This window comes from Cuculus canorus, chromosome 14, assembly GCF_017976375.1.
Source record: "Cuculus canorus isolate bCucCan1 chromosome 14, bCucCan1.pri, whole genome shotgun sequence".
NCBI lineage: Eukaryota > Metazoa > Chordata > Aves > Cuculiformes > Cuculidae > Cuculus > Cuculus canorus.
In genome coordinates this window covers 19,678,492-19,694,719 of record NC_071414.1, presented here as the reverse complement: position 1 = coordinate 19,694,719, position 16,228 = coordinate 19,678,492, and the positions used below count along the sequence as shown (strand labels likewise).

At 50.1% G+C, this 16,228-nt stretch overlaps 1 protein-coding gene across 6 annotated transcripts in view; it reads right to left on the bottom strand.

Moving 5' to 3' along the window:
• ARHGAP26 (Rho GTPase activating protein 26) overlaps positions 1–16,228 on the bottom strand; it is a 200,940-nt gene that overhangs the window by 44,264 nt on the left and 140,448 nt on the right. For all 6 annotated transcript variants that reach the window (XR_008452247.1, XR_008452248.1, XM_054079751.1 and 3 more), the window contains 3 exons: positions 15,620–15,779; positions 7,552–7,690; positions 2,698–2,851 (listed from right to left, as the gene is read on the bottom strand). Coding sequence is in view for 4 of the 6 variants with exons in the window: in XM_054079751.1 (XP_053935726.1) it covers positions 2,698–2,851; positions 7,552–7,690; positions 15,620–15,779 (453 nt within the window). In the remaining 2 variants the exon portion in view is untranslated. The remainder of the gene's footprint in view (positions 1–2,697; positions 2,852–7,551; positions 7,691–15,619; positions 15,780–16,228) is intronic.

The following is a 16,228-nucleotide window of genomic DNA, read 5'->3' as shown; positions in this document are numbered from 1 at the left end:
TGCCTGCGCTGGAGAGCAGCTCCAAGGTGGACACTGTACAACATCACCACTTCTCACTCTGTCTACAATTACCTGAAAGGAGGTTGTGGTGAGGTGGGTGCTGGTCTCTTCGCCCAGGTCATAGGTGATAGGACGAGAGGGAATGGCCTCAAGGTGCACCAGGGCAGGTTCAGATTCGACATTAGGAAAAACTACTTCATGGAAAGGGTTCTCAGGCACTGGCAGAGGCTGCCCAGGAGGTGACTGAGTCTCCATCCCTGGAGGGGTTTAAAAGACGGGCAGATAAAGTGCTTAGGGATGTGATTTAGTAGCGGACAGTGGGCTCAATCATCTCAGAGGTCTTTCCAAACTTAGGGATTCTATGATTCTTTGATTCTCCTGAACACTGACCAGAGCAGCAGAAAAAAATGGATTTTCCCCTTCACAGCTGCCACGCTCTGCATGTTTCCATAGCATGTGTGAGAAGTGACACAAAGCCACCGATGGGTGACCCACTGATGCCACCAGACAATGTGAGCGAAGAATTCAAAGGGACATTAATACTAAAAGTCTCCCGGCATGCCCGCTCTGCCCTCCCTGGCTGGGCACCCATGTCAGGAGAGCCAAGACTGGGGCCTGGTGGGATGTGGAGGCTCGACAGGACACCAAGGTCACCCTGCCCATGCTGGAGGAGGACAAAAGATGAACAAACACCTCAAGGCACCAAGCCTCAAAATAAGGCAGGAAAAGGCCCTAATTAACAAAGGCATTTCCCCTGTGCGGAAATCTCCATCAGCCCATTTTTCCAATGGTGCATTTAGACAGCAGAAAATAAGGACTAGGAGAAATTCCGGCCTGGAGCAGTTCTTAGTTCACTAACCTTTGCTGTTGTCCAGCTGGGGAAGCAGAAGTCCCTTTCTCGAAGGGAAGGGAACACCAAATCCAGGTTTCTTTTGTGCTTGTTCTCTTAAAGGGTTTCTTGTTCAGAAAGAAACTGCTTTTTCTTTCAAGGAGGAAAGTGGGACTTCCTGGCCTCTGCACACCTGGAATTTTGCAGCTCCTCAGCTGCAGGGATTGAGTTTTGGTGAGGCGGGCTCCCAGCTCATGGGCAGGCTGCCGGGAAAGCCAGCAAATTTGGCAAACAACTCCTCTAAGGTCACAGCAAGATTCAGGCTCACAAACCTTGCTGTATCACAAGCCATATGATTTTTTTCCCCTTGAAGGAAAAATAAACTAAAAACATCCTGTTGGGGGAATGGTATGTAACTGACTTCCAGAGCTTCAGCTGACAGGACAGGCATGAGGTATCGACGCATCTGTACTCAGCACATAACTTACTTAATGTGTGACCTTAATTTAGAGGCATCCTACCTTTTGGATGCTCTATTTTGCCACCAAAACTCTCCTTGCAAGGTGACTCTCTCGCAGCAGGTAAATCCAGAGAGCTGTCAAGGTACGGAGCAGAATTTCACACATCTACTCCTGAAGCCAACGTTGGGTGAGGCCGAGGAGAAACCGGGCTGTTTGGTACTCACGCAGCTCTTGGTTTTAGTGGCAGTGATGGAGAGGATAGAGGCAGAGCGGATGGATGAAAGCCAGAGCATGTCCTGTGTTCACACACAAGCTCACAGAGGCAGTAGCACCGTACCTACCTTTCTGCCTGTCCAAACCACTGCAGGCAGGTCCCTGAGCTGCTCCTGCATGTCCCCAGAGCCCCCAGGCCCCAAACCCTACTGTCAACCAAGCCAACAGCAAAAAGTTTCACCATCTTTACCAATACCCACCCTGGCGCTTATGCATTCTGAGTCCTCAGCAATCCTGCTGATACCCAGAAGAGAGCAGCTAAAGCAAAAATGCCACTGTCTACTCTCAAGGGACTGGGGGTTGCTATGGTTGAGTGGGAATTGGATGTGTTTGGAGGCTGTGGGAGGACCAGAGGAGTGGAAGGAAGGTCTCCCTTAATTGAGAAGGTCGCTGCATTTGGCAGGACTATGAACCGCCGTGGTGGGAGCAGCATTTCTCCTGGCCGATGGGCAGGGGCGTGCTGAGGAGTGCTGCGGGGAAAACTGGCTTTGGCTTGCAAAGACGGCAATGGCTCTTGAAGATCTGAGCAGATCTTCACATGTACAGGGAGGGGAGGTTCTGTGGGAAAATGCTATCAGGCCCAGCAGAGCCGCGGCAGGAAGGAAATTCCCCCAGCAGAGCTGGCCATCGGCACGAGGGCTCAGCTGTGTCAAGTTCAGGGGACTTCATAAATAACTCGGCCATCCCCAGGGAGTCATTGCTAAGGTCGCTATTTTTTCCCTTGAACTTTCCAGATGAAGGAAGCAATAGCAGAAGCAATGGCACAGATTTGGCTGCAGATCAACTGTACTGACAACAGTCAGAGAATTTAACCTAGAAGAAAAGTCCTTTGTGCTTGCTCCAGTTACCAGCAGACGGGCCGAGCCCTTCAAGCAGAAATGTGGAGTTTTGCTCAAAAAATATTCCACGTGTGCAAAACCATCCGAGCTGAAACACGCTGGCAGATACAAACCACAGTAACTAATTCCACTGCTTAAAGCAAGTTAAAAATGCAGGGCACACACTTGGCACCCATTAAAAATTAAAACGTTAATCGTATTCTTCAGCAAACTGCTGGGATTCAGAGCAAGAAACAGCCCTGATTAAAGATTAAGGACAGAGAGCCCATAAAACACTAATTACCACTGTACTTACAGTGAATTTGGCCTGTTGGGTTTAATTACTTCTAGTTCAAGATCACTTGAGTTCAGGCTGGGCTGGGGAGCGCTGTTGGAGTTGAGGAAGCTGTTTGCGTTTGAAGAGATGACGGATTCCAGGCTGGAGTTGATGATACTGTTCCTGTTCTCCTCTAAAAAACATCAAAACCCAAGAAGCATCAGCTATCACACACAGCTGCCGTGGCACAAAAAATTAAAGACCACACTGCTGCAAAGGCATCGAATGCTCCTGATAACCCCTGCCCTGATGCAGGGCAGCGTCTTACCAGACCCCAGTTAGTTTATAGAGATATTATATGTTAAACCATAAGAAACACCAGGTCCTCAGCTATATTTAAAATTAACGTAATTTTAGTAAGAAAATATTCCTTTTTTCCCCCAGGGCATTAATATTTTATACTCCCAGAAACATCCAAAGTACCACACAACTCAAAAAGAATTAAAGTGCGAGCTCCATAGAGCTGTGGATTTCTCTGTTACTGAAATCAGCTGCCAAGAGAAAGCCATCTGTGTGACAGCAGGATCACATTTGAGAAGAAGAAAAGGACAGATCACCTCATTAAAGTTTATCCCAGCAAAAAATGCTTCAGCCTAGGACTTGATCTGAACTGCTCTCGCCCTTCCCTGGCCAGGTCTGTAAGGAGAAAGGGGATGGAGTCTCCGCTCCATTTCAGCCCAGCTCTTCTGAAATGCAGAGCAGCTGCGGGTGAGAAACTGGGCTTTATATCTCACCCAAATCAGTGCCTCATGCCCGCTGCATATGTGCTGGTTGCACTACAGCCTAGTCCTGTGGGAGGTGTCCCTGCCCATGGCAGGGCATGGAACTGGATGGGCTGTGAGACCCCTTCCAACCCAAACCATTCTGCAGTTCTACAATTCTATGAAATGCTGGCACTGCTCTGCAGACAGTCTGGAAGTTCCTTGGAGTTCCTTCTTTCCCTTGATCTTACTCTGTTGAGAGACTTCCCCCTTATTTATGTCACTTCAGCAGTGAGGAGTGAAAACATTATGCAGCCCAAAGCACCATCCGCAGCACGGGCTGTCTCCTCAGCTCGACGCCAAATTACCTAAAATCATATTAATTCATTTTCATAAGATGCCTTTTCCATACAAGCAGTAATTGTAATTGTGAGAAGCAATTATCATCACCGATGGCATCATCACTCCCTGTTGCTGAGAACTGCTACTTCTGGGATGCTGCTTTCCTGAAAGACGGGCACCTGCTGGAAAACCTAATGAATCCTACTCCAATGACAAATCTTTCAAAAATTATTTTTTCAGTGCACACTGATCAAATTCCTATCAAAATGCACACAGCAATGGTCTATTCCAAATCCCTTTACACCTCTGTTTTGAGTTAGAAAGAGGACATGTCACACACACCTGTATCCTGTACACAGTTAAAGAAGGATAAAAGAGTGCCAGAGGAACTCCCGGGATATATGAAAACTTAATCAGATCAAAAAGCAAAAAGAATCTGCCTGCACTTCTGTAAAACAGCCTGGCAGTAGCATTGTCTCAGGCGCAGAGGAGCACAGTGCTGTGGCATTTCTTCACCACTGCTTCAAAGAGAAAAGTTTACATCAGCAAAAGGTTTGTGGATGCAAGGCAGAAGGGCAGGGTCTAGCGCTCCCCGCCACGCTCCTTTGAGGAGCACGGACCTGAGCTGCTGGAGCATGACCATGTCTTATTATTTCCAAATATTTTCTGCCTAAGGCTGAAGTCTGAAAATAAGCTCCGTAAGCCTAGGAAATCAGTGTCAATTGTCCGCCTAATCTCAGAGCCAGCTAGCAGCCAATATTGAATTAAAGTCCCCATCAGCCAAGCAACTGGAAGTGTTTCATCTACAAAGGAATGGAGATAAATGGCAGAATCTAAAACTCTTGTTTTATTTTATTTCCTCCTCTTTAAAAGGCTGGTACTGTATTTTGCTTCATGTTTTTAAAAGCTTATGTGAAGGATTCTTTGCTGTGAGATTTAATTTGGCCTCACAGCTACAAGAGCAGGACTGCCCATCAGCTGAAGCGTGATTCCTCTCCATCAGCCAGAAGAGCTGCTTTGCAAAGCGCCTGCAGAGCCGGGTGTGAGGGGGTCACAGCTGGCCACGCTCTGGTTGCAGATCACCAATGCCTTGCAGCACAGTCCCAGCCTCTGACACCAACCGCGGCTGCACCTCCTTGGCAGGCACCACGGCAGAGCTCCCACCGCTGAGAGTGCTACCGTTAATAAACCAAACCAGCCACTTCTCCCCAACATCCCCAAAACCATCTTGCTGGAAAGGAAGGCTTAAGGGACAGCTGGGTTCATACATTTTGTGCAATCCTCCCTTCAAACGGTTCCATCGCTGAACTGCTCAGCCAGCCTCAGCTCCCGCTCCTCCAGCTCAAGACAAAGCAACATGTTGGAGCGAGGTTGAGTTTTCACCACCTACCCAAACCCTTGTGAATCTTAAAGGAAAGTAAGTCGAGCAGAGCCACATGAGACTTGCTGAAGCCTCCAGCTTCTCTGGGCTCTCCTCCAGCCAACGCTGCAGGTCCCCAGAGCGCAGAGCAGCGGCTTCTGGCCAATAACCTGATCCAGGGCACTGCCAGAGCAGTTATCTGCAGGGAGCGCGGAGTGATGGCAAAAGCACTCTGCAAAACAGAGCATGAGCAAAGCGCCCAAATACTGTGTATAATGAAGAACTGGTAAGGAACAAAATGGTGTGTCTGCATTTAATGACATCCATTCACAATATCCACTCTGTTCCTGGGTCAGTCGTGGACAAAAATGTGAATGTTTAACAAAAAAATAACTACTATAATCATCTATCCGCTCTCTTGCGTGATTCTGTCTGCTGAACATTGTGATTTTTGACTCACGCACAGGTTTGTATGATGGATTTTAGTGAAAATTTTAGAAGGTTATTTGACTTCAATGAACAGATTTCAAGTAATGGAAAATTCACTGTCCCACTTAGTTTCTTGTTATGGTTAAACTGCTCTCAGTCTTAAAAAATGTGCACTGTTTCCATTTTGAACACGTCTAACTTTGATTTCCAGCTACTAGATCTTGTTATGTCTTTGTTTCATAGATGAATGACTCCTGCAGCATGCCTTCGGTGTCCCCATTGTGCCTGGGGCTCCTCTGAGCTCCTTCCCTCTTCCAATGCGTATTTTGAGGCACAAGCACCACACTGACCGCGTACTCCAGGACTCCCTCACCCGTGACACAGCCACCTGCAAAGGTGAGAGGTGCTTCCACCAAACCTGGGCACGGCCAGCGCTCCGTGGCACGGAGGCTGCCGAAGGTGCCAGCTGTTTCTGTGTCCCCGCAGAGCTGTTGCTGTGTCACAGCTCAGGCCACGATGCAGACGTGGCACTCGGCTCGGCTTGAGCTGCCGTCCAAACCCTCCTGCTTCAGCCTGGCTTAGAGCCTTGGCCCTTCTCCGGACCAGTAGTAAAGGAAACCTCACATTATTCCTCAGCTGACACGTGTAGCAGGGATGGCAAACACTGAATAAAATAGTAGTGGCTTCCCATAGACACAGTCGTTTACAGACTGTCAGGAGGAATATTGAGAAAACATGGCTTTGCGTGGGAATAAATAAATGCAGAAATGAAGAAATGAACTCAGTACCTCCTCTAGGCGAGGGGAGGGCAGTACACGAAGGCTCCGGCAGCAGGCAGCTCCAGAGCCTAACAAGCAACTGCTTCGTTAGCAGCAAATAAATTACTTAGGCTGAAATATTTCAAAAGCAGCTCGTGATATTTGAGGCTCTACAGAAAGGCGTCTGATACACTATTTCCAGAGCACGCCGTGGTGCTGCCGCCGCTTCCTTAAACCCACACGTATCATTATGACATCTTCCGAAATGAATGCCTGATAATTAACCGTAACTCAATCAGAGGCAGAGGCCCACATCTGAAGAGTCAGCAAAGTGCACAGCAGCCACTCCGCCCACCCTGCAGTTTTAAGTCCTGGGAAGATGGGGTGACTCCAGCTTTACCCTGCTCCTCGCTCCCCACACTCCCCGCCCCGCCCCAGCAAAGCGAGCCGAGCCCCGGGGCGCCTGCTCTGCTCACCAGGTCACTCCTCTGTTTTTTGGTAACTGGGACAGTCCCCTGTGCAACTGGGCAGTTCTAGGAGCAACCCAAGGCAGGGGTTGGGAGCCCATGGCCAGGAGGAACAGGAGAGCTAGGAATTGGGCCTACACTGGAACACAGAGCAATAGCCCAAGCAGACACATGGCTGCTGCTCCATGAGCAGGGACGGGCACTGACTCTTCCACCAAAATATCTGGAGCATCAATTAGTGACAGAAACAGAAAGATGATCTTCAACATTTGTAAACTGCTGTGGTACCTAATCCCCAGCAATATGCAGAACATCCTGTCCGAGGTTTTGTGTCTGTAAAAGGCAAAGTGCCTGTGGGCATCCAAAAAGGACCTTCTGGAGACACTGGCAGGTGTCCACTCTTGCCACATGTGTTGCACCCTATGCGCAGGGGTGCATCTCAGCAGCTGATGCTGGTGAGGACAGGGGTCAGGGAACATGAGAACTGGAATGCGCGGGGCCCATCAGGTGGGGAAGGGGCAGCAACACTTTATACTGCGCTAACGAGGCCTCATTTCAAGGCCCCGGTTAAAGGCTTGGATGCCAGGCAATCCTCACACTCCCCATCAACGTAACAGCAGAGGAAACCTGAGTCCAATCTTGTTACGGGAAACATCTCATCCATGGACATCAGTAAAATTGCATTTTGTGGCATGGGAATTACAGTCTGTTAGTCACGGATAGGGCCAAAACCTTGCCAAGTGGGAAAGCCGGGAGCCGCAGCTTGGCACACTTACGCTTCTCATTGGGCTGTGCCGTGTGGAAGAGCGTCAGCGGTCTCTCGCTGCAGGAGGGTGGCTTTGAGTCCGTGCTCTTCTTGCGAGATAACAGCAGCTGCGAGTTCAATGGCAGAGTCTCTGGCACTGTGTTAAATATCTGTTAAAAAGAATAAACAAGCTGTTCTTTGGCATTACGATTTGAGGGCTGGAGCACCTCTTTCAGGAAGAGAGTCTGAGAGAGTTGGGACTGTTCAGCTGGAGAAGAGACGGCTCTGAGAAGACCTTAGAGCAGCTTCCAGTACCTGGAGGGGCTGCAGGAAAGCTGTGGAGGGGCTCTTTACAAGGGCCTGGAGTGATAAGACGAGGGGGGAATGGCTTTAAATTGGAAGGGGGAAGATTTAGATTAGACGTTAGGAAGAAATTTTTCATGCTGAGGATGGGGAGGCCCTGGCCCAGGCTGCCCAGAGCAGTGGTGGCTGCCCCATCCCTGGAGGGGTTCCAGGCCAGGTTGGATGGGGCTCGGAGCCCCTGATCCAGTGGCAGGTGCCCCTGCCCATGGCAGGGTTTGGAACTGGGTAGGCTTTGAGTTCCCCTCCAAACTATTCCATGATTCTATGACCACCTCTTCGGACAGAATGGCTGCCTACCTGCCTGTTCTGCACTGCTTTGCCACCACCCGGCAAGGAAGACATGCATTCAACAAGGCAACATTTTGGGTACAGTTCCCTAAATTCCACACTGCTGCCCTATCTGCACTCCTAGTCTCTGCTCTTCACCCAAAATCAGTGTTGCAAGATGCAACAAGTCCCAATAACTTGGCACCCTCCTGAATCCTTGAGGGTGTGTGATGCCCCAGCAGGTGATGGTGAGGTTGCCCATGGCAGGACAGACTGGCGTGTCCCCCGCTCGCTTCCCGACGGTGCAGCCCCCGGTGCCCACCCACCCATGGATGCCACCCGGCTTGGGAAAGTCTTCGTGACTCCCAGCCACAGCTGTCAGAAAACTGAGTAATCACATTTTTTCTCAAGGGGATGGAATTTTCAATCTGCACGAACGAAAGCGCAGCGAGTTTGTTTGCTGTTGATATTTGCTTATTTATTATCTCTTTTCTGGCACTCCAGGCTCAGACAATAGTGGCATTGCCTCAAGAACAGCTCGCTCAAGATCCCCCTTCCGTAGAGGATATCAAATCCATCCCTCAGCACCCTTCCCTGCTCTACCCACCCCAGCCAGAGACCTGACCAGCACTGCCAGGGTTGCCCAGAGGAAAACGATGAGACTCGGCTGACTCTGGCCCAGGCTGCCCCATCTCTGGAGGGGTTCCAGGCCAGGTTGGATAGGGCTTGGAGCCCCTGATCCAGTGGGAGGTGGCCCTGCCCATGGCACAGGATTGGAAATGGATGATCTTTAAGGTCCCTTCCAACCCAAGCCATGATTCTACGAAAACCTTCTTTCAGAGGCATCTCGCCGCACCCTGCGGCACCAGGGTCACCCTGTGGCACACGCAGATATTGGCTCTGGGCACCAGCAGCCCTGCCCTAGCAGACAGCTGGGAAACGCCGATGCCAGCCAGCGGAGCGGCTGCCAGCTGCTAATTGTTTGGTTCATGTAACAACAACAATATCCTCAGGCACACACACAATCCCTCTGTGCTGACCTCTATAAATAAATGCCTACAGAGCCAAGAAGCATTAGCCAAGAACGGTAATGGCACATCTCTCCCCAAAAGCAGGGAGGAACTCATGAACCCTTCTCAGAGAGTCCAACCCTTTGCGCTAAGGACGGTGCTCTATTTGTAGGGACGCGCTGCCCGGGCTCCGGCCCCTGACCCAAGCGGGGCTGAGGCGCAGTGAGCAGCAATAAATCACAGACCCCCCGCACGCACGGCCAGCCTGGCCCCTGCTAAGTGAGCAGTGGAATCCGACTGCACGCGGCGAAGCACACTGCAAAGCAGATGGATGGATCACGCAGTCCTATGGCAGCGCTTCCCGGAGAGCTCAGCTGAGCTCATTCGCACATTCCTCCTGGGCTTGTGGATGAGCAGAAGGAGAAGCAGCCCGAGCTGCGCTTTGCGCACACAGCTCCACTCATTTTCATCCCGCGCATGCCTGTCCGCAGCCGGTCCCACCTCCAAAGCAGCTGTTTCCCAATCTCCCCACAGAGTTTGGGTACCGGCAGCTTCCCAGACCCTCACACGGCTGCTGCACCCTGCTTCCTGCACCCCACCAGCCCTTCCAGCACCCCACGGAGCCCAGCTCAGCACAGCCACTGCCTGCTTTAACACACTTCTGCTTTCAAATTGCTTTTCAACAGTAAATTCTGCTTAGGAAGTATAATGAGATATATGAATCTAGGAAGATAAAAGTATTGATTTATGAGCTGCATTCTATGCAATGATTTCCCACAGCACACTTCAAAACAAACTTCCAGGATTTCATTTTGGTTTTGTTTTGATCTTTAGTGAGAGAAAATATATAGGCTCTTAAATTATGAACTCTGTAACTAAACTCAGGCTCTGCTTAGGAGGATGCATTTTTAACCACAGCTGGAACATCATTATGAAACAATTTTAGTGCAAACCTTAATCGTCTGACATCTTACACACTCCAGCTCATCCTAGCCATCTCTTCACCTCGGCTACAACGCCTGATCAGCGTGACACACACCCTGCCATGCCCTCCCTGTCCTGAGCTCTGATGGCTCGGGCTCTAGTCAAGCCCTTGTGTTTGCAGCCGGTGCTTCAGGCACCGACACAACCGCAAGGGCTCAGTAAATACACTTCTGGCTGTCTCATAAACTTCTTTTATTGAGCCACAACCTCTCCATGAGAGCCCTTTGGCCTGGAGCAGTGAGCTTCCGAGGAACACCCGCTGCCCTGCTGGCGAGGCCAGCAGCCACACCGCAGCAGGACGGAGAGCCGCGGCTCGGCCAGCACACCATGGGCACAACAGCACCACACAACCTCCTGATGGAGCAGAAACACCAGCGTTTCTCCAGAACGGCCTTTGGTCCTGAATCTCCTTGGTGCTTCACACCTAGTAGGGCATCTCCACTGAGATGAAGCTGGAGAGGAGGGAGCGGGAGCAGCCTGGAGGCAAAGGGAGCGCTATTAAAAGCCACTCCCTCCCACCCGTGAGCAGCACAAAGCACACAGGCTAAGTTTAGCTGCTCACAATGGAGAAAAGTCAATTAACAGCTGCATTAAAGAAAGCATGGAACTGATTTTGGAAGTCTAAAGAGGGAGCAGTCTGAGCCTCCAACAACAGTGAGATAAATAGCTCGTTGTAGATGCTTTGCCATCATTATGTACCGGGAAACGGCACAGATCCCTTCAGCAGCAAAAGAAGCCAGCACTGCTGGACCAAAACCTCCCACTCCACCTCCCTCAGCTCAGACATTGCTTGCACAAAACCCCCACTCTTCTTCACAGGAAGGTTTCTCAGGTTCGTTTCATTTTTTAATTTAACAAGAATAGTCGAGACGTGCTCCTCACTGCACAAACCTGTGTTACAGCTCTCCCAGTCACAGAGACCAATTAAAGGGGAGAGAGACAGTTTAATAGCCAGAGTGGGAGAGAAGCAGCCAGGATTCATATATCACATTTACAGCTGTACTACACTCGCTCACTTGGTCTGATGCGAGCGGCATTTTCATGACTCCACAACACCTTCTCCCCAGCCTGCAAACAGCAAAGAACTGGCAGCACCTCATCTCAGACAGCAGTGAAAAGGCTTTTTGTAATACCCCTCCTGCATCTGAACGAAACACATCCAGGTGCTGCTACATCCTTCATCCTGTGCCTCCTCCAGAGGGAACAGCCCATGCCCGTCACCAGCGTGGAGGACCAGGGCACCTCCCCAGCACCATCGGCTTCTCTGGGCAAGGACAGGGAGGAGGCACGTGTGCTTCCCATGGGCTGTGGAGGAAACACTGCCTGCTGCCAGGCCACCCATGCTTGCACTGGGGGTGCAGGCGGGGCTGGGATGGTGTCCCCTCCATCAGAGCCCTCCTTCCCTGCCCATACCCAGCACACACCGCAGGATCTCCTCACACTTGGCATTAATTACTCCATAAAGCCCATTTTTTTTACAGAGGGGTTAGGAATCCTGCCCAAACCAGAGCGATGCCATGTAACAGGAGTAGTCCCATGCACAAAGGTGCACCTGGACTCGCTCAAGAAACCTGGATAATGAGAAGCTGGGATGGTCAAAACGTCAGTGGCACAAAATCTTACATGAGGACTGGCCAAGGCCACTGCTGACAGCGCTGCTGATGGTTTGGGTAGGAAGGGATCTCAAAGCCCATCCAGTCCCACCCCTACCATGGGCAGGGACACCTCCCGCTGGATCATTGGAAAGGACCCATCCAACCTGGCCTGGAACCCCTCCAGGGATGGGGCAGCCACCCCTGCTCTGGGCAACCTGGGCCAGGGCCTCCCCAGTCTCATGTTTCTTCCTCAGATCTGATCTAAATCTCCCCTCTTTCAGCTTAAAACTGTTCTTTCTTGCCCTACCCCTGCACAGTTAATCTCTAACCAATCTTGGCTGTATTAACATTTCACCTGGGCAGTCTTCTGTCTGGAGGGAACATCATCAAGACAGTAAATCGATCTCTTAATTTTGTAACACTGCAGAAAGATGGCCTTTTCCAGAGAACTATAAAAATTTAGGCCTTGGAAAAGAACATCTGTGACTGTCAGATGAAACAGTATTTCAGTATTACTTTTGGCTAACATTGAAATCTTAAATCAGAAATACAGTGTCAAAGAGCAATCACTTGAGTAACCAGGCATACAACACAGCATCCTTGCTTTGCTGCACAGGGTGAACTCTTGGTTTGGCTGTCACGGCAACATCCAGAGCCATGGGGGAAAAATAATTTTATCCATTTAATTACATATAACCAGGACATATTCTATAACACATTACCTTAATGTATTGTATTCAAACCTACGCAGAAAAGGCTAGGAATCACTAATGGATAAATCTTGTTAGGAAATGATTTGATGTTCTGTTCGGTTGTTGGGGAGCACCAGGCTCCTGTTTGCTGTGCTGGAACATCTACCAGGCAATGGAGCCATTGCCACCTCCGCACCAAGCCCTGATCCAACGCCCATCCAACATCATTCCACATTTCCAGAAGATTTGGTGTCAGTACAACCCATGGGAAAGCACCCAAATCGCAGCAGTTCCCTGTGGCAGCTCCAATCATAAAGACAAACACAAGGCCTGTGACACCTTGGTGTGCAGAGACCTCGAGGACAACTTGTCTGAGATGCTTTAAAAAACACCTTGGAGTTTATTGCTGTTATTGCGAGTAGAACAAACAATTTGGATTTGAGACCTGGAAACCTGTTAAAATCTCCAGAAACAATTCAACTTTTTGGATCACACACAAGGTTTAATGGTCTGTGTCGGACGCTCTGGCAACAAAGAGCAAACCATAATTTAACAGTCCTTCCAGGAACCTTCAGAAAGTCCCTGTTTTGCTGACTACGATTCCAAACCGCACGTCACTCCCAAAGCACATCGGAAACATGGCACCCAAGGCACGCGCTAATCCGGAGGTGCTGCCAACGGGAGCAAAGTTTGTTACCCAGTGAAGCCATCAGACAATCAGCACCATATCCTGCAGCATCCTTCTCTCACACTTTTATGGCTTTAGGATGAATGCTTTTCTCCAGCGATAATCTCAGGTGGAAGAAAAGCCAGATCTCAGGTGGGGTGACTGCAAATGCTGGCAGAGGAGCAGGGAGCAGCCCAGCATCCCCAGCCCCTCTCCACTGCCCCGGCAATCAGATAAGCCTACTGAAGCGACTGTGGAAACAAGCTGCCAGCAGTTATTCAGACTAAGAGATGTTATCACCAAGCTTGCTTTTCTTTTTCTCGTTACAGAATGACAACAGTAATTTTGACAGGATAGGCATTCCACTTACCTGGGGGAAATACAATCTAAGAGCAGACAGTTGCGGATTGCCAGGAACCATTCAAATCAATTACGATGTCCCTGCAAATGCACTTAATCATAAACAGCGCCAGTGAGTCACTGGGGTAAAACAATATAGAGCACCAGCAGCACCGGCGCAGGCAACTGGCATCGCTAATCACCCCGGCAGCTCCTGCGAGGAGCCGTCACTGAGCTCCCATCAATTGAAATTAAGAAATACAGTGAACTGAAATGGTCCTAAAGTGGGAGCTGAACCAGCCCCAACGCTGCACTTGAGAGGTTTTCCTCTCTCTCTCTCCCTCCTTCCCAGGACGGTTTCCCAAGAGCCCTAGAGAAAGGAGGACAAGCGATTGCAGACATTTCATGCACAGTATCCTTGTGCCAAGTGGCGGCTGCTGATGGCCCCGGCCCCACGAGCCCTGCAAGCCCCACGAGGGCAGCTCAGCACCCTGCAATTGCACCCAAGCACCCAGGGTGGCAGGAACCTCACTTGCAGAATTAATTGGTGACGAACGCATAAAACCACCTTGCAGATTCACCCTCTGCTGGTGCCATAAAGTACTTCTAAGGAGGAGGAAGCATCGGAGCACCAAGACATCTTCAGGTAGGAGCTGTAAGTTGGCTGGTGAGCACATATGAGCCCTGCAGCCCACTCAGACACAATAATTGCAGAAATATCCCATCGATTCCTCAACAGATGGCATCTGATGGAGGTCTCGGCTGGCAAAGCAAGAGACACGGTTTAGGCAGAAAAAAAATCAATGCCTAAAGACGTGTTTCTGTAAGGGCCCACAAGGGAAGGGCTCCATAAAGCAGAGTGAAGGGATGGGATATGAAATCTGCTCGTAGCAACGCTGTGCTGCTCATAACACTGGTGGTGCAGGCAAAGAGCTCATCTCCACCAGGGAGAAGTGGTGAATGCTCTCTGTACCAACACAGAGATGACCAAGACACAGAGGTGACCATCGAAGGCCAACATGAGGTTTCACGCTGGACCAGGGCTGGGGGAGCTGAGCTTTGTTCATCACTGCTGCCCACATAGCCCTCTGCACAGCAGCTCATCATTAAGCCATCATTGCCATTACATTCCATGCAGAGAAGAAAATAGCTCCTTCATCCTAAATTCACACCGTAGCCTTTATGTGCCTGTGGAAGCACTTTCCCCAAGAACATACAACAAAGGACACTGTCTCCCCATCCCTGCTGGCTGCGCATTTGATGCCCCTTTGCAGCCCCACACAGATGTGCCCTGGTATTGCTGCCTGCACCACACAGACCTGAGGCTCAGTCTTGCACTTTAAAATGCAAGAAACCCCCTGCATTCAAGCCATCAACCAGCAAAGCTCCGTGCCAGAGCACCGATGTCACCCTGTCACCATGGACCCGGCCAGGGGCAAGCCTGCCTCTGCTTCTTTCTTCTCAGTCCGAATGCACAAATCAGTTATTTCTTTCCAACCAAACCAGAGGAACAAAAAGTCATAAACAGGGAATTGTTAGAATCGAGAAGAAAATGGCATTTTCTTAGCATTTGGCATTTCTCAGCCACCCCACACGGCCAGCCAGGAGGGACAGCCAGTGCCATGGCCCCACCGAGCTCACAGAGGAGAACATCCTCACCACTGACAACACAAATGCACCATAATTTAGGTGACCAACACTGTGGATAAAGCCTGTGCTTGAATAAACACAGAATTAGTTGGAGAAGCAGGAAGTCAGCCTAGGTCTTCATCTCTCACCAGTTTCTTTTAGCACTCATCTCTTGAAACTAAGGATAAATTCCTATTGAACAACGGGAAGGGGAAAGAAAGGGGGGTTTCTGCAATGGGGACACGGATGTGCTGACTCACGCTGAGATGACCATAAAACAGGCTGGTTGCCAGCAGCGCTGCTTGTGCAACTACAGCCCAAGAACCGGCACTTTGGGAGCCTCCAAGCCATATCCCGAGTGATGTCCATCGCTGGTGGGAATGCCTGGGAGGAACCGGCTGCTCCCTGTCCCGGCACAACCCCACCGCCTGCAGCCACGCCGCCTCCGCCGGAGGGAGCAAGGGGGGCCCTGCCAGAGGGAGCTGCAGCTCAGAGAGAGAGAAATTCGTTTTCATAAATAAATTGCAATGAAAGAAGCAAGGAAAGCCATTACCTTCTCATGGTTTTCTATTAAAATTTCAATCACAATGTTCTGAAACTTGATGTCCATAATGGCAGCAACTGTTTCCTCTTGAGGTCGAAGCAGCGTTGGCCCGAACACCACACCCAGATTGGCCACAGTCATCAGGTTCTGCTTGTGATTATTTGCAACTCTGGAAAGGGAAAAAGAAAAAGGGAAAAAGTAGGTGACAGAACTAATGTGCACGGAACCCCCTCCCTGCCTCAGGGCTGGCACAGAGTTCCCAACGCTGTTTACATTTCTTACACTCCCGGTGAGCTCCTTGAAGGCTCAGCCATGTGGAAAAATACAAACTTAACTGTTCTGTTCCTGGAACCCCTTCTGCCCAGTGAATTGGCTCATCCCATAAAATCCCAACGCTGCAATGGCCACTGAGCCTCATGTTGCAAACCAGGAAAACATCTCAAATCATTACTGCTTAAAATTCCTCTAAAAACAAATTGTTGGACCTCTGACACACGCCGCTCTCCAGCTGAATGAGTGACCTAATATGTTCCAAAACCCAGTTCCTTCTCACTCATCCAAGCTTTTGCCTGCATCAGAGGTCAGCCCCATCCAGCCCAACCAAACCAGGCTGGAGGG